Genomic DNA, 24,679 nt, shown 5'->3' with positions numbered 1-24,679 from the left:
TTAAGCCAGCAGGTTGCTGATGTAATTCAGGGCAACATGAGTTTGCAATTAACTATTAGTTAATTCCTCCTCAGCGTATCTGTTGAATTTCTACATACGTTGTCAGTGGCTATTAGCTATTGCATTGCCTTTAGCTGCCAAAAGTGAAGGTGTTTCTGTAAAATCTTTACTAAATTAGTTAAAACTGACTTATATCATTGCACCTAGTACAGCTGTAGTTACAAATGATTTTTTTTCTATGCTGTAGGTACATTTATGTTTAATCTCATATATACACATATATATGTGCAGCACATACACATTTGAAAAATATGTATTATTATCAAAATTATTCATCCATATAAAACAATATCCAATAGCAATAAATATAAGCTGACAACAGACACATTACTCTCAACCTAGTGAATTGGCATTGATAGTATTGATTGTATTATTTTTGACAGCACATTGTTGATGGGTACACTTTATTAGAATTGTGTATAAATTGTGTATCTTACAATAACTTACCCTGGAAGAAAGAGTGTTTGGTCATATTCTGGTAGCACACCTCTCTAAGTTGCCTCAAGTAAAAAAGTTCAAAAGGCAACTTTACTGCACACAGTGTTGGGTTGAAAGGTGCTTGGACTGGCCTGGAGCCCATTTCAGAAAAGTGATTTATGTGGTGCAAAGGTTTGAAAGTACTTTATATGTAGTGATAGCACTAGAGAGCAAAGACTAAATATACAATGATATTAAAACTGTAATATACTGTAATTACTGCAAAAGAGATGTGAGGAAGTAATGTGATAATGTAGTAAAAATGTAGTAGCAAAGTCCAGATTGTTCTCTGCCAGAGGAGTCTGCTGTCCCGACAGAGGAAACTTTGACCGAATGATGGTATTAGGGGATCACCAAAGTTATTATAAATCATTGTGTCGGACTGTCTGTTCCAAATTTCATGGCAATAAATGATGTGTTTTCACTCACAACTGCAAATGTGAACATGCTGGCACCAGTAAGCGAAAAATCTGGGGGTTTTCAAAATTCATCATGTGGGAACCATTAATGTTGGTAGACAATTCTGTAACAATTCATCCAATAGATGATCAGATATTTAAGTCTGGACCAAAGCAGAGAACCAATCAACCAACATACTGCTATGTGACTAGAGGCTAAATTGAGATCTTTCTCATTATTAAAATGTTATTTCTGTTCTGTCTTGTCTCCCTTGTTTTTCTTGTCTGTAAGAATTAGTAAATAGGCAACTAACATTGTAAATTTACAGATAGAGGGAACCTGTAGCCATAAATTTAGCCAATAACTGCAATAAGGAAGCAGTCAAAGTATAAAACTAACAATCCCGTACACTGTTGTACACAACATTCTGACACAGGATTCAAGGTAAGATCAGGACATGAAATTTATTGCAAAATAGAGAATTTTTAACATGACTACATTGTATACAAACACTCAGAAGGCCGTAGGTTTCATTTCAACACAGGGTGGCATATATGCAATCTGGGGAATTTATTTTATGCACTTCGAATTACTCTCTGCAAAAATGGGAACAGAAAAAAGCCAATTGAAGCATTTTGCAACATCCCTGATTAATTTCAACTGTCTCATTTTTTAATTTGATTTATTGCATTTCCTATCAGCATTTTTTATGACGTGTCTTTGTCTTTGTATTAGATGGTGTTTATGCTGCTACTGGTTATGCTGACAACATGCGCTGCTGTTCCTCAAGGTAAAAAATAAAGAGGCATTCAAGTGCATCAGGATTACAGGAGATTGTCTTTTGATGTTTTTTTCCTTGATGCTCTCGCTTTTAGGTATACATAAATGATTTGTTCCCTAATTGAATAGAATGAAACAAATGTGAGCTTGACACTATGTCAATAGCAACAATTGGGAAAAGCATGTCCTCCAGCAAGGAAGACTGGGGCAGAAAGTAGCTATTGGCAGGTGCTGCAGAGGGCAAAGTAACTGAAGGGTGTGAGAAATTATTACACAGTAACCAACACATTTTGACATACATTATTAATATATTGTCAATTAATATATTTTTCAGATTATTATGTTTGTTGTGTTTCTGTAGAAGTTATGTAAAGTTTACAGTAAATTCAACACGATTCAGGGTTTTTACCACATTCAATGAATCACAATAGTCATCATCTCAAATCATCATTTTATAAAACATCTAACACCGAATATCTTTGCTGTTGTATAATCAATTTGATGTAGTTTACTTTCCAAATTCAGATTTTTTGTTTATCTCTGTTTTTAAGATCTGACAGGTAAAATGTTCACCTTCCCACAAGAAACTAACACAGCTCATGTGAGGCTTACTACAGAAACAAAGGAATTGAAGGCTTTAACCGTCTGTCTCAGGTAGTGTTGCATATCAAAATGAATGACAAAAAGCACTATAACTCACTGAAAATGATTATTACTGAAAATGTCTTTGTAATGCCTATAGGTCTTTCACAGACCTCCAGAGAGGACACAGTTTATTCTCTTTGGCCACACCCTCTGCTGCCAATGACTTCCTGATTTGGAAGGATGCCACAAGCAATACGGCTAGACTGTATGTCAGGGATTATGTGGCAGGATTTAGAGGGGTGGACTACAAACTGAACACATGGCACTCAATTTGTTCCACATGGGACTCTGGGTCTGGAGTCATACAGCTGTGGCTAGATGGAAACCCTTTGAGTAGGAAATTCATCACCTCTGGATCCAACATCCCCGGGCCTATAATTATTGTTTTTGGACAGGTACAGTTTTTATGCATCGTACATACAAAGAATCATGCATGTTAGATGTGTTCAATAGCCTCATGTCTCTATGGTAAATATGTAACTAGAGTCAGCAGCCTGTTAGCTTAGCTTTGCACAAAGACTGAAAACTCGAGAAACACCTAGCCTTGCTCTGTCCAGAGGCACCATCAAGTATTACATCACTAGATTATTATTACTCATCCATTAATGTCTAAGCAACAATTTCACATGTTGGTTGAGGTGGAGCTAATATCTTTTAATTATTTTATAGAGCGCTTCAGCACATGTTTATTTTCATTGTGAATCAGTCTACTAGGTATTTTATGTAATCAGTCCATGTTTTCTATATTATAGTACGAGGTGTCAAATTTTTACAGATTGTCATGATTTAAATGTTAATCACATATTGCGGATTTCAAGTACCTAAAGCTATCAGATGGAGTAAAAAAAGACAATATTGCCCTCTGAAATAGAAAGTGGTATGAAATAAAATGCATACAAGTAAAGTACAGATACCTCAAATTTGTATTTGAGTACAGAGCAGTACAGTAAATGTACTTGGTTACTTTCCACCATCACTTTTGGGCACAGTCAGTCAAGCTGTTTTTCTCTGTTTTCAATCTTTGTATCATTAGATTGGTAATAATCTCATCTCATCTAACTGGTAGACTAAATTTATGTAGACTCTAGTTTCCCAAATGTCAGACTATTCCTTTAACACTTTGTAATTTGTTGTAAAATAAATAAATTTTACAATATATCTATTATGTCAAATGTCTGCAAATTCTCAGGACCAGGATTCTCATGGTGGCGGGTTTGTCACTTCGGAGTCTTTCCTTGGTATGATGTCTGATGTCCACATGTGGGACTACATCGTCTCCCCCACTGAGATCCGAAACTACATGGATCATGTGAACTTCTCTCCAGGAAATGTCCTCAACTGGAGCGCGCTGGAGTTCCAGATTACTGGAAGAGTGCTGATAGAAGACAAGTTTTGAAACAAAACTATTAATGTAAAAAGAACAGGTGAAAAAAAAAACTAATGTACAAATTCAAAAATAATTTCAAGAATGTTTTATTAATATTTTTGTTGCATTTGTCAGATAATTGCATTAATTTTGTTTTAATTTACTATTGAGTGTTTTTCTCACCTTTTTGGTTACGTTGCCAGCATCAATTGTTGAAATTGCTCACTCACACTCATAGTTTGAAACAAACAGCAAACAATCATTAAACAAGTCAAAGCTAACTTTGCCAATGAATTCATGACTTGTAGAAGCACCAAAATTTGTGGAAACCAGCTGAAGATGAAGATAAGTTCAGATTGTTTTGCATCAGTGGTGTATGTAATTTTGCCAAAGACTTTATTACTTTATTACTTTTATACATATTAATCTCTAAGAGGGATTGGTTTCGAAGCTCTTCAGTAGTAGCTTTTGAGTAGCCTACTGCATATTCAGTTATCTCCCAGTGGTCTCATTTGTGACTGCTATCTGAAGCTGTATTTGAAGCATGATGACGTTTTTCTGCTCAACAATGAATATATTGTGTTGTGCTCAACAATGATATTGTAAGTCGAGAAAATGTAAAAATCATTTAAATGCTTCACTTACTTTTCTGCAAATATTAAATATAATGTAAAATTACATATTTGCTTACTGACATAATTTCAAAAATGGAGGCTTTTCTGTAAGTAGTTATCTTAAATGAAATAGGATTTTGGTAATAATCTAGCTCTAACATTTGAAGATCGCTCCCACTACAGCCAGCAGCTAGTTAGCTTAGCTTATCTTATCTTAGTTTAGCTTAGCTTAGCTTAGCTTAGCGTAATCACTTGACATGAGGGGAACCAGCCAGCCCCTAAAGCAAATGACACATGAATTAGTGAATGTGTTTCTTAATTTGCTTGTGTTTTGTTGATTAGCATACCTTTATTATGCAAAATGCACTTTTTATTGTCTATAGACCGACAAACTCTGAGAACAGGCCATCCTCTCTATTTTTTTCCTGCTCCATTTTTTAGTAAATGTGTGTGAAAACATGCTGTTTGTATGTGGCTCCCTTTATGATGTCATAAGGGGAGCTGTTGATCATGTGACCTCCTCTAGCCCTTCAGCAGGCCGACTGTCAACGGCCACTGAAAATCTCCTGAGTCCACCTCACTGTCCGACATTGTTTTTTCCTCACGAACGTCATCTCCCAGTAAGATAAAGATGTCAAAGACGATAGCAAAGCAGCAGATCGTTCTGTTCATCTAAAATGGAGCATTCAGACAGAGGCTGGAAACAGCTGGAGCAGCCACATCTGGAGGAGAATGATAATGTGCTTTTTGAACATAAAACCATGTGAACATATTCTAGGAGGACCTCTGAACACAAGCCTGAACTTGAAAAAGAGCTTTCACATCCACCATCGTTGTCGGAACACTTAACTGAACACAGACTGTCTTTAGGGGTAAAAGCTACTTTCAAACCTGTGCAGGAACTTCCACAATAAGTCAGGTAACAGGAATCAATTATGCATTATTTGCTGCATGAGAACTTAGAATAAGCCTCTGCTGTTAAAATGCTGGTTATGGATCAATCATGAATTCTGGATTTCTCTTCAGCATGTCATTGTCAGTGGCTATTAGCTAGTGCACAAAAATATTGTTTTAACAGATGAATCCTGGTTGAATTCTTCATGAAATTTGGTCCATAATATGTGTCCTTGCCCACAATTTCTGTTGTTTATTTATGCTCATTTAAAAGTGAGCTTTCATGGCTGGACACACATAATGCTATTATGAATTTCAGGGTAGCCTGAGTGTGTGAAATTAAACACGAGAGGAAATGATGAATGTAAGCTTGCTTGTTTGACAGCTTTTCTCTATGTCGCAACATCTTAATTCTTTCTCAGGGCAAAATTTGAATCCTCTATCTCATTTACACATCAGCGCCCACACACACACACACACACACACACACACACACACAAGCCCAACACACCCCAACAGCAGGAAATAAGCTAAAATCAACAGCAGTTCCTTGGTAATGGGAGAATAATACAATGCGAGAGGGCGTAAGCGATTGCAGATTGTGTGGTGATAATACTGTTAGATGCTAGATAACAGGATGTCTCTGACTAAATGTTCTGCTTGGGGCAGACAAGGCGCTTCATATTCCTTTTGTAGCACCAGACTCTGTCATGGAGACAGCTGCTCCATCCTCTCTTCTCTCATCTGAATCTCGATCATCTGATTAATTTCTGTGTTGTACATACTAACTAACTCCACACCTGCCATTCTGCACCTGCCCACAAGTTGTTCCTACTGAGTCTGAGTCACGTGTATACCCAGCTGCTCCTCATGTGCCACCTACTGTATTTCATTATTCACACCATGCTTGAACATCCAAATTCTACATGTACAGCTGCAGTTCATTTGAAAATAGGTCGAAGTCTTGTCTCCCTAAAGTTCAGCAACTTGTGACACATGATCTGTTCTTTTCTAATCACCCATGCATGTGCACACTGTAAGAGAATTTAAATGTGCCTTTACTCATTTTCTTCTTTTCCAGTCAAAGTTGAGTGATCTGATACTGGACCTGATGCAAGAACTGCTCTTGGAAACAGATTTGCTCTTAAGTGTGTAATCTTATAAGAGAATTTACAGCATTGACCAATTTTCTCCTACTTGATACAAATGAAATTCACCAGTGGTCCAGAACTGTTGAATCATGTACAAAAAAACACAAATTTGACCTGAAATCGTGATGCCTTGAATATGATATTGATATGATTGAAATAAAAGATAATCAATACACATTTTTACAGGTAATATAATTTAATATTCTGTTCACCATCATCATCATCATCATGTGGCATGGCAATTTACTGAAAGTTTTTTTAAACTTTATGATTTTTATTGGCATATTTCAGCACAGCAACTTATACTGTAGCTCAGTAGCTACTAGGAAAATTGTTTCACACAACAGCTGCCTCACAGTATTTGTACACGTCGCTGTCCGGTATCGTCCTCTGTTGTATTGTACACATTTCTTAGCGCCTGACGTCATGCCGAGCTATTCACTCTTTACGTCTGTGACAGTACAGTGCTGCTTTGATAACGTGCATTTGATAGCTGTCTTATTAATACACTCAAAGTGTTTCGAGTCCTCTAAAACCACTACTGACACAGCTAAGCTTTCGCTAAACATTTTGTGTTTACTGACTGACTGCAGGACTGTCACTCACCTCACCTGTCTCAAAGTCTTTTTTTTTTTTTTTTAACTCTTTTGTTAACATTTCTGACTGAATGAAATGTGAATGAAACTTGCCTGCATGTGTAGCGGAGCAGGCTGACCTGTGTGGCAATTTTTAGAGCAATTATGCTAATAATGAGACTTCATTATCACGCAGCTCCTCTTGAACAGCATTCATCAGGCTTCATCAGCACTTTACGAGGTTGTCCAGTTCAGAATCTGACTTGGAACCCTTACAAGCAAGCCTCGAAAAAAGAGATTTAGGATATGGATATGAAAATGCTCTTGTATGAGGCGTCTTGATTTTCTGTACCTTTCACACCTACCTGTATGGCCTTTGACACATCCCCTCATCCAAGTAGTTCACTTCTCCGGGCTACATGCTGTCTTTTGTGGTGCTTTATGTGCCATACAAGTAACAGTAACAACTCGTAAACAAAATAAACTTGAGTTTGACAATTTCTCTCTTTCTCTCTCTCTCTCTCTCTCTCTCGCCCACCAACTACGTCTTATCTTGCCAGGAAGCTCAGTCCGACTCAGGGAGTGTTTCCCTGCTGAGTTAAGTGTGCTTTGTCTAGTCGTCTCAGTCTGATCCCTCTCCAGGGTTCATCCCTCCGGCTGATCTGATGCTCTTCTCCTGAAAACAGTCACAACTCGATCTCATCACATCAGTGGAGAGAGAGGCGTGCAGACTCCATCACAGAGAAAATATGATATTTGGACGTAACTGTTCATGTTGTGCTGCAGCAAGTCACTTTAACTAATCAAGAGCATGTTACATGAAGCAACAAAAGGTTTAGTACGGCAAGACAAAGTACTCTAATGGACTGGGTAACATGTTAATCTGCTGTTTTATTTGTGTTATTGTTTTACGAAATCAGTTCAGCCAAGGTAAAAGGACTGTTTATTGCAGTTACTGGGTTTTAAATGATCCCAGTGAACCTATCTTATGCTTAGATGCAGTTGCAGCTACCTGTGACGGTGTACAGTATTAAGCATACAAACACAGAGAGACAAGTAGGATGTCGTCTTCCTGTTCAGGGAGTTGAGAGAGATGTTTGAGCTGGAGCTAAGCAGGTTGCTAGTGGACCATGCACAGAGAAAAGCAGACAGGTTTTGTTGTTATAGCTATGGCCTACGGTAGCCTGTGTACTTTTGTTGATAAAGTGCCTGCTTACAGGGGGACACTACAGTATTAATCAATCAAAGTGTTAATCAGCCAAGCAAAAACAATCACTTTTGTTTCTAAAAACACAGTTTTCTGAAGACATTTTCAAAATTTATGCCTGTATTTCTGATGTCTGATGACGAAAATGTCTGATGTCCTTAAAACTCTATGTGAAGATCCATTGCTGCCGTTCATTGCCCTGCCTGGAGTGTGCTACTGCTCCCCAGAGAGGCCTGATAAGTGTTTACAGCACTGTTTCAGTGAGCAACATACAGCAGGTTCATCAGCTTCAACTGTATGTATGAAACATACTGTAAAAATGATACGTGCTGTGACCTATTATGTTGTTGACGTGTATAGGACAGATTTTTTTAACCTCAGCCAAACAGAACAAAAGTGCAAAAGGTGACTGTTAAGCCCTCTTTATACCTCGGATTTATGAAATACACATGAGTGTGTTTGTATCTTTTGTGTAATCGCCTCTGCACCACTTTGTTTTATTATTCTTATTCTACTGATCGTATTTTCTACATCAATAGACTTGTTAAATGCCCCTTACCTTTTCATTTTTCATAGTAATAGAAGTAATGGAAGTTTTAACATCATTTAAGGCTCTTAGAAATAACATTAGTCCATGAGGAGATTTTCTAAGATAGTATTTTAACACAAGTATTATTTGCTGTCTTTTAATGTTAATTGGGGAAAAAAACGTGTTTACATGGAAGTCATATATATTTCCAATAGTAGCAATGACAGAGCACAGGCTTGAAATGGGCGTAGACACTGACAGCAATGAGGAAGCAGTTAAGGTAGAAGACTCCCTGTCCTGTTCACTGTTGTGCATAACATCAAGACACAGACTTGAAGGTAGGATCACATCATGATATCCTGTGTAAAATATGGTAATTTAAGGCAACTGCACTTTTTTTCATCTGTATTCGATCAATCAAGTCAGTCAATCTTTTTTTTATAACAAATTATTCAAATGTATTCATAAAAAGCATTATCATACTCTTTATACTGTATTGTACTGCACAATGTATCAGGTGAAGGCAAGTAAAAGTAAATTGTTTGAAGAACTGGTATTTATTAGACTACAGCATTTGATTTGTTGGATTTAAACTGAGAATTTTCTTCGGTGCCTTTTTATTGTCTGTCTGTGTATCAGATGGCGTGTTTGCTTCTCCAGGTAATGCTGACAGCATGTGCTGCAAGTCCTTAAGGTAAAAACATATATTCTTTGTTTAATAGAAGTAGTACAAAATGGAATTCCACAATAAAATTACATGTATATGAACACAGTTTGTTACCTTGTGCACAAATTTGCATTTCAGAAATCATTGTGAAACAAATTATCTAAATTAATTAAAATTGAAATAACTAGATATTTGCAACTGGGACGAGTCAAATGAATAATGTTAAGTACATCAAATGTTTTTATCATGATAATTGATATGTTTTTTGTATGATTTCATATCTAAGAGAATTTTATTCAACTCTGCTTTGAAAACAAGTGAGAGAGAAATTTGTTAAAGAACCAGTTGAACCACAAACAACAAAAGCAAAATGAAAACAATGAAGTTTGTTTTATGCTGATCAATGTGGGCATGTAGATTTAGTGTGTTTGTCTCACACTTATACTTGTATAATGTAATATGCTGTAGAATACAAGATAAAATATATTATAAAATGAAAATAATAGATTCTGTATACTTAAATATGTTTTATCATATTCCATCTAGACATTCATTTGTTTCATTAACAGACTTGATCACAGACCATGTGGTATTTCCACTTTCAACAAAGAATCCGTTATTCTGCTTGCAGAAGAGAATCCAATTTTAGATCTATGCAGAAAAGAAAAAGAAAATGTTCTTTGTTTAGTATTCATCGAAAAAGTTAACTTCATCAGATCTTCAGTTTTCTCTAAGTTTTCTCATAAATCTTAAATGATGAAGTGGCCACATGTGGAGCAGTGCCTTACATGGCTGTCATCAAGACACAGTGGTTAATATACTTCTGCATGTTCCTAATTATCAGCCAAAAATTTACAGTAAATTTGTTTCAGGGTTATCACATTTGAAATACTTTTCTCAATCACCTTTATATTTTGTTGGGCAGTATATATTTTTAGGCACAATCTCTGCTAAATATTGCGGCACTGTGTGCTTATCAGTTTATTCATTTCAGTTTACATGAACAGCTTTCTTAGCTTTCTTTACTTTGTAGATCTGTCTGGTAAAATGTTCACCTTCCCAGAGGAAACCAACACAGCTCACGTGAGACTGACTACATCAATACAGACTTTCAGTGCTGTGACTGTCTGTCTCAGGTAATGTTAAAAGTGTGAAATGCATGAGAAAACTCACTATACTACTACTCCTCACTCTGATGTTAAAGTTGGATTTTTGAATTTCAATGCCTACAGGTCAATTACGGACCTTGACAGAGCCCACATGCTTTTCTCTCTGGCCACGCCATCTGCTGACAATGCCGTCCTGATATTCAAGTCTGCCACAAATGATGCGATTGATTTCAATATTGGGGATAAAACAGTGAAAATTCAATTTCCGTTAACATGATTACAACATGGCAGCATGGTGGTGCGGTGGTTAGCACTGTTGCCTCACAGCAAGAAGGTTCCAGGTTCGAATCCAGGTTATGTGGGATTGTCTCCAGCTCCCCCGTGACCCTGACAGATAAGCAGCATAGATGATGGATAATAGATGATTACAACAAACAAGGGTGAAGGTAGTGTTTTCATTTTTGTGCAACACCATTTATCAAGCAGCTGCTTTATGATTTAATGATTTGTATCTGAACATGGGAAGTTCAGTGCCTGGATCTGAAGAGTGGTGTCAGTAGAAGTCAATAACTTCTGTAACTTGTTGACTGCCATATTCAGTGAAGTCTAAAGACAGCAAATAAGATATAGAAATAATGAGTACAAAAAATGTGAACTCTTTGCGAGACCTATATATTATTGAAAATGTTGAAAATGAGTCAACATTGCTCTAAAGGATGCCCTTTCCTCATTTAGGAAAGCTGAAGATACCCTCTCATTGACTTTGTACACATGACTTTGCGCATGATTTTCACGATTGCATGTGGGCTCCTCGTGCTATGCTTCAGTTTTCTCAGGGCATGATGCTGAGAAGTTTGAGTCAGTGCTTCCAAAACTTCCAAACCACATTATACTCATAACTTTAAAATAAATGAGAGAAGCACAGAATATGATAGCAAAGTAAATACCAAGAGAGACATTTGTCTTTAATTGAGTTTTCTTCTTTGAAAGAATTCTAATAATTTCTCAAACTACGTGGCACAGGTGATGCTTCAGGCTCCTTGCAAACCTCCAGGGACTTCCACAATGAATTAGACTGTATGATAGGAGCTGGAGCAGTAACACCACTCACCTTAAAGACCTCTCTTTTGACATTCCAGCTGAATCAATTAAGCATTATGTGCAGCATGAGAACTCAGAAAAAGCCCCTTGTGGTACTCTAGCTACTTCCTGATGTAATGGAGGGCAACTTTTACCTCAACAGACTGTGGAATTGAGGGTTTGGGCATTTTGTAAAAATCGAATCCACCGGACAATGAGGAACACTCAGGTTGCTTGAGATGCCATTGGCCCCCTTGATGTCCTGGGCCATGGTGCATGTGCCCCATGCTGTGCTTAGTTATACAGTCTTTCAGTGCAATCCTGAGGTGTTATAGAGTTGGGTTTTCTAATCTTTATGAAAAAAAAACAGTATGTCAAGATTTGCTATATGCATAAAGTGTTGTATCTATTTCAAGCAACAAGACTCATTCTTTTCTTGGAACATGGAGACCTTGTGAATCAGAGTTCATGGAAGGTGAACCATTTGATTTTGAAATCCATTTAACATTAGATTGAATAGATTTTTAATCTAGATTTTTTGTCAGTGTAAAAACCTAAAAATGTCAAAGTCTTCCTTTCAAAACAGGTTCTGAAGTGTCTTCTAATTTAGGTTGACTACAGAGCAGTTTGCAAAGTACTCTTTTGTGGATATTGAATGTCTGCACAGCCTTAAATTTCTCTGAGGAAAACCACTATTGAGACATACAAAGTAGTATTACTATGATGTTGTATAGTTAGCAATGTTCAAAACTTATATCTACAACATGCATAAGAGAGAAGATATTAATGTCATACAAATGAGCACAAGACATGGACACAATTAAAGTTAAAGAATCTTTTAACTTTACAAAAAACAGAATTTGAATAACAACATATAAATAACAATAACAACCAACAGATTTTCTTAACAGCTTTTAGATAAACTTGATGTCAAGGTCATTTTGTTGGAAAGCAAACTGCAGATGTTGTGTCTTTACGCCCAATTTCAGCTGTTCGTGTATTGAAGTGAGCCTTGATGGCTGGACACACCCATTTCAGGGTAGCCTGCGTGTGTGAAATTAAAAGCATAAAGAAATTATGCATATAACTTAGCTTTTTTCACAGCTTGTCTGTACATTGCTACATCTTAATTCTTTCCCTGGGCAAAATTGGAACACGCTATTGCATATCAGCACACACACACACACACACACACACACACACACACACACACACCCCAACAGCAGGAAATAGGCTAACAGCAATTCCTTGGTAATAGGAGAATAATACAATGCGAGAGGGTGTAAGGGATTGCAGATTGTGTGGAGATAATACTGTTAGATGCTAGATAACAGGAAGTGTCTGACTAAATGTTCTGCTTGGGGCAGAAAAGGCGCTGCATATTCCTCTTGTAGCATCACACTCTGTCATGGCGACATCTGCTCCATCCTCTTTCCCCTTTCTTCTTCTGCCTCTGGATCATCAGATTAGTGTTGCACATATTAACATAATTTGTTAATCCTTACATGCCATTCTGCACCTGTCCACCAGCAGTCACTATTGTCTTTTCCACCTCTTCTAATCACCTGATCAAGTCACCTGCCTACCCAGCTGCTACTTATCTGTTATCAGTGTGTATTGAGTGCTGCTCAGAGCCTGTCCTGGCCAACCATGTCTTTTTTGCTTGTTTGTTTTATACAATCTACGTTCATGCTACATGCTTACTGTAATGCTGATTTAGATCTACCTGAAATCTGTCATCTATTGTGTTGGTACTTGTATCAGTGTGTTGCTCTGCATGTGGTAATGTAATTAGTTTAACCTTACTCTCCTTTACATTGTGTATGTGCATTTGTAAGCACAGAGTAAGTGTGTGAGCGCACGTTTGCATGCCCTTGAGAGGAAGGTGGGTTTGGGCAGCAAGATATTTGTGTTAGAAAACAGGGAGATCAATAACATCCTGAAAAGAGAGCAACCTCAGGGATACAATCGCACCACTTGAAGGAAGAGGAGAGAGGAAAACGGAAACTGGTGCCTATGTTTATCAAAACAATGGATTTCAGCAGGGGATATCAATCTATTTTTCTCCACATTCTGTAAAAAAGATACAGCAACATGATATCTGTTTTTTTTTTCAAAGCTCAAAGGAAATAGACATTAAAAACATGTATATCCAGGGAGACCTGTCCATTTGGCTGGAATAAACTATACTTTTTTGTTTTGTTTGGCTATTGCACAATTGAGAGTAGGCAGTGCTGACTAATCAGAGGACACAATTACTCATCAGCTGAGCATAGACAGAACTATATTTGGATATGTTTTGTTGTTTCAAACTGTTGGCATTTTAGAACAAAATTTCAATCAAAACATTGAAAATCCTTTTGAAAATACGGATGGTCTGTAGTTTTATAATATGTACAATGTATAATTATGCACAGTTTTGAAAAGATGTGGATTAAACCAGCAATTACCATCAATCATGATGACTTCAGAGATCAGAATTCACAGGTTGGTGGCTTTAGTCACACCCATCTCCTCGCTTGGCTGGGTCCTCTCCCAGCCTTGTCGAATGCGAGTTAAGGTTCGGTCCACACAGGGGAGGAGGAGCACCACCTTAAGCACCAGCACCACAGAGGGCACAATCAGACAGAGCATGTAGCCCGGAGGAGTGTACCACTTGTAGGTAGACGGACGAAGGAATTTGTTCCAGCCATAAATGTAGCCATGCGACGTGCATATGCACAGGGTCAAGTGGCCCAGCTTAGACTGAGAAAAAAAAAATCATACAAAATGGAAATGTTAAAAAAAAAAATATATATATATATATATATATATATATATATATATATACAGTGGGGCAAAAAAGTATTTAGTCAGCCACCAATTGTGCAAGTTCTCCCACTTAAAAAGATGAGAGAGGCCTGTAATTTTCATCATAGATACACTTCAACTATGAGAGACAGAATGGGGGGAAAGAATCCAGGAAATCACATTGTAGGATTTTTAATGAATTAATTGGTAAATTCCTCAGTAAAATAAGTATTTGGTCACCTACAAACAAGTAAGATTTCTGGCTCTCACAGACCTGTAACTTCTTCTTTAAGAGGCTCCTCTGCCCTCCACTCGTTACCTGTATTAATGGCACCTGTTTGAACTCGTTATCAGTATAAAAGACACCTGTCCACAACCTCAAACAGTCACACTCCAAACTCCACTATGGCCAAGACCAAAGAGCTGTCAAAGGACACCAGAAACAAAACTGTAGACCTGCACCAGGATGGGAAGACTGAATCTGCAATAGGTAAGCAGCTGGGTGTGAAGAAATCAACTGTGGGAGCAATTATTAGAAAATGGAAGACATATAAGACCACTGATAATCTCCCTCGATCTGGGGCTCCACGCAAGATCTCACCCCGTGGGGTCAAAATGATCACAAGAATGATGAGCAAAAATCCCAGAACCACACGGGGGGACCTAGTGAATGACCAGCAGAGAGCTGGGACCAAAGTAACAAAGGCTACCATCAGTAACACACTACGCCGCCAGGGACTCAAATCCTGCTGTGCCAGACGTGTCCCCCTGCTTAAGCCAGTACATGTCCAGGCCTGTCTGAAGTTTGCTAGAGAGCATTTGGATGATCCAGAAGAGGATTGGGAGAATGCCATATGGTCAGATGAAACCAAAATAGAACTTTTTGGTAAAAACTCAACTTGTCGTGTTTGGAGGAGAAAGAATGCTGAGTTGCATCCAAAGAACACCATACCTACTGTGAAGCATGGGGGTGGAAACATCATGCTTTGGGGCTGTTTTTCTGCAAAGGGACCAGGACGACTGATCCGTGTAAAGGAAAGAATGAATGGGGCCATGTATCGTGAGATTTTGAGTGAAAACCTCCTTCCATCAGCAAGGGTATCGAAGATGAAACGTGGCTGGGTCTTTCAGCATGACAATGATCCCAAACACACCGCCCAGGTAACGAAGGAGTGGCTTCGTAAGAAGCATTTCAAGGTCCTGGAGTGGCCTAGCCAGTCTCCAGATCTCAACCCCATAGAAAATCTTTGGAGGGAGTTGAAAGTCTGTGTTGCCCAGCGACAGCCCCAAAACATCACTGCTCTAGAGGAGATCTGCATGGAGGAATGGGCCAAAATACCAGCAACAGTGACTTACAGAAAATGTTTGACCTCTGTCATTGCCAACAAAGTATTGAGATGAACTTTTGTTATTGACCAAATACTTATTTTCCACCATAATTTGCAAATAAATTCTTTAAAAATCAGACAGTGATTTTCTGGATTTTTTTTTTTTTTCTCATTTTGTCTCTCATAGTTGAGGTATACCTCAAATTACAGGCCTCTCATCTTTTTAAGTGGGAGAACTTGCACAATTGGTGGCTGACTAAATACTTTTTTGCCCCACTGTATATACACTACTCACAAAGTTAGGGATATTCGGCTTTTGGGTGAAATTTCAGGATGAACCTAAAATGCATTCTAACCTTTCCAGGTGAACTTAATGTGACCTTCTCTAAACCTTTGAATGCACATGTCCAACTGTTCAGTGTTTCAGTACTTTTTGCACAAGTTGCTGTTCTCTAACAAGGTGATTAACAGCAAAATTCACAACAGGTTTGATGGGGTTTTGAATCGACCGATACATTTCCTGCTTCAGTTAGAATTGGTATTTAAACAGTCCTCCTCATCATCTGTTCACATTCTGACATCATGAGACCAAGACAACACCTAACAATTGATCAACAGCACCTCGCCATTGCGAGGCTTCAAACAGGAAGTCCTCCGATGGAAGTTTTCACTGAGCTTAGAGGGTCACAGAGTGTCATCAGGAGGTTGTAACAGTGATACAGAGACTGGAAGAGTCACAGAAAGGAGAGGAGTGGACGTCCTTTGGCCACATCCCAATTTATTGAGACACTGAAATTTTTTTGTTGTGGTATACCTACCACTGTTGTTAGATTTTCTTTCAATAAATTGTTTAAAATGAAGAAATTACCATTGCATGCTTCTTCTTAAATGCCCTACTTTCATGATATAATATCACTGTCGCATTAACTTTTTCCATTTTCCATAAATTTCACCTGAAAGTCGAATATCCCTAACTTTTTGTGAGTAGTGTATATCAGAACATGTGCTTCTTTGCTTTCTTGCTGAGATTTTAAAGAGAAGATCAATACCACTCTTATGTCTGTACAGTAAATATGTAAGTAACCCCATCTCTGTGCAAAGGTAACAAAATCTGTCTATCAGCACCCCTAAAGCTCTAAAATTAGCATATTATATCTCACATTATATTACCACACTGAAGAAATAGTCTGTTACATACTGTAACCCTTTGTAAAACCACAATAGTTATAGTAGTTTTTACTCTTCAGTTTTTGTACAGATCATACAAGTGAGATATAACATGTTAACTAATGAGCTTTTGTTGTCTACTTGTATTGCTATTTAGACAGGCTTGCTATTTTCTCCTGTCTGTCTTTATGCTAAGCTAAGCTAACCAGCTGCTGGTGGTAGCCTCATATTTACAAACATACATATTTTGTACAAACAGGATGGTGGTATCAATCTTCCCATCCAACTCTTGGGAAAAAAGCAAATAGATTTTCTCCACAATGAGAGATTCAATGGTATATATAGATATATACAGATACAGAATAACAGCTACCAACGGCTGTTGGTAACTGAGTGCTATTTTAGTACATTTAATTCAATTATTTTTTTCAGGTAGAAAAACTGTTTTGATTAAACCAAAACTACTGTACAACTGACTTCAGGAATAGAAACCTGTCACATACCGAAGTTAACTTTTGTGTTGTATTTATTTTCTACTCTTGTTGAATCCTTGAGTGTTATTATAAACTAAAGATACAAATAGTCTCAGAGCCGTTCCAGAGTAATTGGTTTTGTAGCACCAGTGGCCTTTGAGACTCAGTTATTGTTAATTACTCGGATAATGTGCTTTCATTTACATTTTTAGCATTTGGCTGCTGACGTTCTCTTCCACAGTGACTTACAATAAGCGCAAACAGCACAATAAGGAAACATTCATATTAATGTAGTGCAGTAATGAACTGTGCCCTATAATGATAATCAGGGATCTTATTTAACAAATTTAGAACAGCAAATCGTTCTGCCGTGAGCATTAACATGTATAATCAAGAAATTACATTACTCTGTTGAAAACTGTGATCACAACTGCAACAGCAAAAAACATTTTATGTAAAATGATGCCTGTTATTTTACTCTTCTTATCTTGACCTCTAGCTCTGAGTCTGATTCCCTATCTGAAGTCTACCTGTGGACCTGACCTTTATACAAATGGACCTGTGACCTGTATTAACAAACTTCTCCCAGAAGATTATACTAGGTATCATAATTCTATTTAATGAATAACTTAACATTTAAAATCCTGGGCTAAAGTCAGTCCGGCTTTCACTCTGTGTGCCTGTATTAGGCAGTTAGTTAACTAGGCTCTGGGGAGATGAGTGCCAGTGACATAATGCTTTTACAACACTTAAATAACTGAGAAAAACTTGGAAACTCCAAATATAGATTATCTTAAAGGCCCGAGGACAATTTTCACTGATAGTAAGCACATGACTGATAACATCTGTAGGCCTAAAGGTGAACACAAGCACACACACACACACACACACACTAGCACATGCACTTAAAAGAGTCTACATTTCCAACTGCGCTCTGACCTGAATAAAGCTGAACTCTCTCCAGCTGAGAGTGCCTCCCACAGAGGGCAGGGATGTCAGTCCTAGCAGGACATAAAGAAAGAAGCCCAGGATTCCCAGCACATAGAATGAGTCTGTGCCCCATGCCTCTGTATTATCAAAGTAAAACGGGGTGGTTTTATTGTTCTTCATCTAAGAGAGACAGAGAGACAGCGTTGTAAGTATGGTGACTCGCCTACTTAATGTTAGCTGTATGTCATGTTCCTCTGTGTAAGGGATTGTAGAAACACTGCCAGATTTGAATCTGGCAGCCTGTTGTACCTCGTCCACCACAAGTGAGATGAGTTTGTGTCTGACAGCATAGCGAATAGGAATGATGAATGTATATATGGCATGGAGAAAAGCTAAGCCCAGTGCAACCAGACCCATCTGCTTCCTGCACAGCATCCAGCGGTCAAGCCAGTCAGGGAAGCGTCTGTAACATTTAAAAGTGAGCTGGGCACTTAACGGTCAAAAAATAATACAGATTTTACAGTAAATCAATTGTACATGTAACTTTTTGTTCTGGTTTGATGTCTGACCTGTACTTTGTCCCTCTGTAGAGCTGGAGGAAGGCGGCTATGACACCAGGCAGGTAACACAGAGACAACATGATGAGAGACACAATGGGAAACACCTGAAAGGTGGAGGATAAACAATTAACACAGCCTTTAAAAGGAACACAAAATGTAATCTACAGGACACCAGCCAAATCCTTACCTTATTGGCCAAAGATATCATAATTCTGAAGGAGATGTCTTTCCCCTGTTCAACATATGCGTAGATGACATCTCTTATGAGCAGATAAAAGAAGAAGAAGGCGATGAGGCCAATGGCCACACGTAGCGGCAGCCTCCACTCTTCAAACAGCCGCAGGGGGAAATCCTCCAGCTCTCTGGCTGCTGATAGAGTCCCTTTATCCAGCACTGTGAGGCCCAGCTTGGTGGCCATCACTGCTACTGCCTGCTTTGCTTCTGCACTGTTCCCACACAGGTACACCTGGAGCATGGAGGGGTGGGTTATTTTTACAGTGGGCTGCAGTATATTAATGGGTTGTTGAAAAAATACGGCAGGTGATGTTCTATTTTTCTGAAATGGCAAAAACCAACAAAACCAACAATGAGTTTGTCCAGATATCATTACTCTGTAATTTCTTCACATAGTCAGCCCCAAGCCCACTGGCTCCTGCTGAAGACATCCGTCTTCAAAAACTGGTCGCAAATATATACTTTCATTAAAAAAGGCTAAATAATTTGCTTAAAAAACTGGGCACTGAAGTTTTTAGCAACATTTTTTGAACATGAGTAAACTCATAAAAACATTTTTAGCTACAAATTAATCTTAGGTTACAGCAGCACAATAGTGTGTGTAGAACTAACTCAAAGTAAACTATAATGCCCATGTTCATCGCAGTGAAGGAACATGTACTCCAGTACAACAGCATGGCTCATTCATGTGTTTTAGACAGTTTAGATCAGTTTAGGTTATTGGGATGACCTCATTGTAGGCTTTGCTTTTTTTCCATGGGACTTATTGAAGTAGAAGAAGAAGTAGAAGAAGTAGAAAAACAGTACTACACTTATCTTTAATGTTAGAAGTAACCAGTACCATATGTAATCATTATTGATACAGCTCCTAAAATCATATCTTACAGGTGAATTATTTCAAAATATCCAATATTTTTCAGCATGCATAGCCCTTACTATAATATTGATTTGCAATTATACAGTCCATCAGTCAGTTATTTCCAAAGCCAAGTGCATCTTTTCTTCAAAAATGGCTAAGAATAACATTCAAATTGGAAATATTTTTCCTCTTACTGCAGTCAGTTCAGCTTTTTCATTTGCTAATAATTACTCTAAGATTATTGTTAGATGACTCACTAGTCCCATTTGGAATAGCGCATGACTGCACCGAGTACACCTACAGTGTGTGTCTACAGAATTATCCTTGTTGTTTGTTGATCTCCACAGTGCTGTTTCACAAATTTTGAGATGAAGCCCCTGGAAGTACATGACCATGGAAAGACACATGCATACTATATACACATATGCTGCTCAATATGTACATAATCCCATTACTAGATCTCACTGTGCTAAAGGTTATTCCATCCTCACAGCTCTGTAATAAGACGATTAAGTTGTTTGTAAAGAAGAAAAAAACAATCGTATGAGGGGAGTTAGACAGAGAGACATAGAGAGAGCTAGAGAGAGAGCAGTTTGACAGGCATATAGTGGAGTCAGTAGGATTGAGCAGTTTTCCCCCAGGTGTGTGTATAAGTGGACCGGGCAGCCAGCCATGTCTCCCTACATTACTGCACCAGTAACAGCAGGGGACGGCCGACAGACTAAATCTCCATCTGAATGTAAATGTGACAGAGTCACTGCCCCGCTGTGGATCTAATCAAATTGCTGGCCAGGGAATAGCACACACTTACAAGCATGTGCATGTAGATATATACTACACCTACACATGCACTGATAAAGACACACACATTCAAACACACTACTCGTGTTTCCTCACAGCTACCTGTTTTCAAATAAAATAGAGCACTGCAGTGGTGTGTGTGTGTGTGTGTGTGAGAGTGTGTTCGTGTCTGCATGTGTATATATGGGGAGTTGTTTGTGTTGAAGAGGATTCGAGGCAGATTCAGGTTTGGTCTCCAGAGGTTCCCGCATGTTTGTGTTTCTCTTTGTAGCTGTGAAACGGAAGCTGCAATAAACACTGGTCTTTCTGCTTTGTAACATCATAAAGTGTGTTTGTTTGTTTGTGTGTTTATACATGCACTGTCCTCATTTTCTCTTGCATTGTTATGGAAAGATGGCAAAATCAATCATCTGGAGCAATACAAATGGAATCAATTCTTTTCCTAAATTTTGCATGGAGTGTGGTGAAGCGTTCATCTCCTATTATGAACATGAGAGCCAGCAATCCCACTGTATTCCAGGAAATGATGCAAAGCACTTATTGTTGCCTGGTTACAAGTCAAATATGTCTCATTATGAAAAGATCTAGTTGGTAATCTCCCCTCCCGTTAGTGCTCGATCTTTTGTGTCTTTACTCTGGCCAGCCAAAGCTTTCCTTGAGGCTCGGAAGCATCAAGGCTCTGTTTTGCTTTGATCCCACTGACACCTTTTAACAGATTCCTCATTTCTACTCCTCTCTCACCTGTTTTCCTGCCAGAAGTCCATTCTGCAGGGCCCAAGCAGACAGCGTGTTAAGGCCTTTCACAACAGTAGCTCCGGGGACCAGTCTGAAGAACACACAGCAAAGACTTTTGTGGCTTTTGTTTCTGTCTACAAATACACAAACAGTGAAGGATGGGTCTCAAAATGGTGACAATCAATGTTTCCACTTCCACCGAATAGACACACAGCAGGCTGTCCTGCCAAGGAAGCTGTATCTCTGCAACTGTTTTCATTTCTTTTGGATTCAATTGAGAGTTTTGATACCTCATGCACTAAGTGGTGTTTAGGAGCACTTTCCCGAAAAGACATCCAACATTTCAGAAAAGTGGCACCTACTGTTGCAAAATGATTGCTGACATTAAACCAAGATTTATCTGAAGAAAAGTTAGCTCAATTCTTTGATATAATAACAAACATAAATCATTACATCTACAAGGATGGAGGAGTTTACATGTACAGTATATTTATGAATAAGACTTCTTTCACAGTAGTCAGTTACCTCTGCAGGTAGGCAGCATTGGCTTCTGGGTACATGCCTTTCTTCAGGTTGTTACTAAGGTCCACCAGCACCTTGTAGTCAAGAAACAAAAGAAAAGTAGTTCTATTCAATTAACACTTATCTTATCTAGTACATATTCCTATTATAAGACAGGCAGACTTCAGAAATTATGATGAAGGTGTGAAAAGAGCTGAATGGATCACAGTCCTTTTATGAGTAGCCTGAAAAGAGTGTCTCGGGTAATGCTTTGCAAACTGTTATCACAAAGTTACTGTAATCATATTATTTTTTCTGTAAAAGAATAAAATGGAAGTTTCAGTGTCAGTAATTACAAATACAGTAATTTCTGATTATTTTTTCATTTTCTAAAAGTGTATGATTATATGTATTGTTCTATTTTTTCACTTCAAATATGCACCTTTTCACTTTTTTTTTTATCTATATACATACATATTTATATATATTTAATTATACATAGTAGATTGAGCTAATTCTCTGCCTTTAAATATAGTAAGTATCACATTCACTATGGTGCTTGCAAAAGGAAAATGTTTCTGTTCATTTCATAATTAGCAAATGACAAAGTATAATTCAAAAAGTTTTGACAGCTATGGCCTTAACATTGGCAATGTAAAGTATACAGTGCTTTATGATATAACATAGTACACAAAACCAGAACAGTTACTGAAGAATATGTAAAGAATAAATCAGAAAGTAAATGGGCATTAAGAAGTTTGACAAACTTTGAGTCATGGATTATATTGTGGTTAATCATAAATTACTTGAGAGCAAACTGTGATTGCTGATACAATCTTAGTCCCTACCTGTGAATCTGCATACTGATGACTTACTTCAGACCCCTCGAGGGGATCACAAGATAATCTTGAGGGTTCTCAAGATAATTTAAAGACAAAGCATATCTCCACCATACAAAAACAGATCATTTTTCAGCCCAGTCACTGTTTATTTCTTGTGTAAAACTGGGTACTTGAACATATTAAGGCCTCTAAAGTCTAGAAGATGAAACAGTATTGTGAGTGAATCGAAGGTTCTTTGGTGGAACCACTCAAAAGTCAATGACATATGCAACATGCGACAAGGGGTTGCAAGTAGAAAAGCTTATCACTCCTTTCCGTACATATTAGTTACTGTCTTGTATACCCATAGTAGTGAGGTATTACCAAGAAAGCATCATTATTACTCCATCATTACTACACATTTACTTAAATTTTGTTTCACCAGTGGAGCTCAAAACGAATAACTGATCTGTACATAGTAACGAACTACTGGTTAACCATTTTATACATGCCATGAAGTTTAACACTCAGTTTGTTTGTTGTCAATATGTAGATTCACAAATATAGCTCTTAAACATATATTCTACTTCACTAGGCTATCTAGTAGTGTGTTAGTATATTCTCAACTTACACCATATTTCTTGATCTACTTCACTAGCTATTGCTTCCTGATGTGTTCCCTAGTAATTACTCAGGATTTTGTGTAGCAGACCATCAAACCTTGATTCACCTTTCCTTCAAGATGAGATGCGAGTGTCTCCAGGAATTCATAGTGTTCTCTGTGAACACAAATAAAGATCAGACTTGCTGACTGGGCTGCTGCTGTGTGGCTCATCACCTGTTCAAAACACACATTCCAGACATTAGAGGACAGATGAACGCGTTCGAGCCACATACACACACACACCTTTTTTTTTTACAGTGTGATGAACTCTAGTGCTATGCCATGTGTTATACCTGAGCTCCCTGAGGCAAGGGGCCACAGCTGTGAGGTCTGCGGCTGCCGTACACCACCCTGTAGCCAGACTGGAGCAGACGCAGGCCCAGAGAGCGCCCCAAGTCTCCCGTCCCAAAGATACACAGCAGCTCCGGCACAGGGGCAGCTGCTGCACCCAGAGGACACAGCGATATGCTCTCTGGCTTCATCTCCTCTGACATGCCACTCGTCACAGTCATGTTCACACACTGAGTTTGGATGGTCAGTGTTCTCTGCTGTGGAGTTATATTGCTGTGGAATCTGACCTCGGCCTCTCCCTCTGTTTTAGTGCGCTCAACAACTTGTGTATTTGTTCATTACTCCTGCAATCAACTTCTGAAATCACGTGGTCAGGAGTGTGCGAGCATACATTATATGATGTGATTGTTTGCCACTGAGTAGTGAGTCATCTTTTAATTATTGCCTGTGTCCAGAGAGTGATTGATACAGCAGAGCAGGAGTTTGAACTGTAAATCATGCATATCTGGAACCATATGTGCTCTGTGTACGTGACATTAACCTCAGATTCACATTTTCAAAATATTTTACCCCTTCATGGAAACACAGAATGCTTTAACTAGTTCAGCCAGAATTTGACTTTCACATTTGACAGACATAAATAAAATCTTATTCTGCTGCTTTCCAGGGCTGCCTTATTCTATTTCTTCTGTTTCCACACATGGTGCCATGTGGGAGATCCTGGCCCACAGATTCATTATCATTTCAAAACCCACTGTTCCAACCAAACGACTGGGAAGAGAATTTGTGCAAATTTAGTGTTCATGTCCCCATGGCTAAAACATCTGCAAAGTTGTGACACGAACAGACTCAACAGAGCAGAAACGAAGCTTGGCACATGTTAAAGTGTTTTGAGTGTGGCTGTTTTACTTTGTATGAATGCATGGCTTTGTTCACAAGTGTTCGTTGCTGTGTGTGCATGTGTGTGCCCAT

At 38.3% G+C, this 24,679-nt stretch overlaps 2 protein-coding genes across 2 annotated transcripts; one reads left to right on the top strand and one right to left on the bottom strand.

Annotated features, from left to right (window-relative positions):
- Positions 1-1,322: 1,322 nt before the first annotated feature.
- LOC139205319 (serum amyloid P-component-like) lies at positions 1,323-3,767 on the top strand. Its single transcript, XM_070835491.1, has 5 exons — positions 1,323-1,380; positions 1,672-1,726; positions 2,268-2,370; positions 2,459-2,756; positions 3,551-3,767. Exons 2-5 carry the CDS (start codon positions 1,672-1,674, stop codon positions 3,755-3,757), a joined length of 663 nt encoding a protein of 220 aa, XP_070691592.1. The 5' UTR covers positions 1,323-1,380; the 3' UTR covers positions 3,758-3,767.
- A 10,150-nt stretch (positions 3,768-13,917) lies between these two features.
- Positions 13,918-23,949, bottom strand: LOC139205394 (metalloreductase STEAP4-like). The gene is made up of 9 exons (XM_070835599.1): positions 23,710-23,949; positions 23,483-23,590; positions 21,956-22,026; positions 21,437-21,521; positions 18,989-19,267; positions 18,811-18,905; positions 18,551-18,704; positions 18,251-18,421; positions 13,918-14,298 (listed from the first exon to the last, which is right to left on the bottom strand). The coding sequence occupies exons 1-9, from the start codon at positions 23,926-23,928 to the stop codon at positions 14,035-14,037; spliced, it is 1,446 nt and encodes a 481-aa protein (XP_070691700.1). The 5' UTR covers positions 23,929-23,949; the 3' UTR covers positions 13,918-14,034.
- Between the last annotated feature and the right edge of the window lie 730 nt (positions 23,950-24,679).

This window comes from Pempheris klunzingeri, chromosome 8, assembly GCF_042242105.1.
Source record: "Pempheris klunzingeri isolate RE-2024b chromosome 8, fPemKlu1.hap1, whole genome shotgun sequence".
Taxonomy (NCBI): domain Eukaryota; kingdom Metazoa; phylum Chordata; class Actinopteri; order Acropomatiformes; family Pempheridae; genus Pempheris; species Pempheris klunzingeri.
This window is presented reverse-complemented; position numbering and strand designations above follow the sequence as displayed.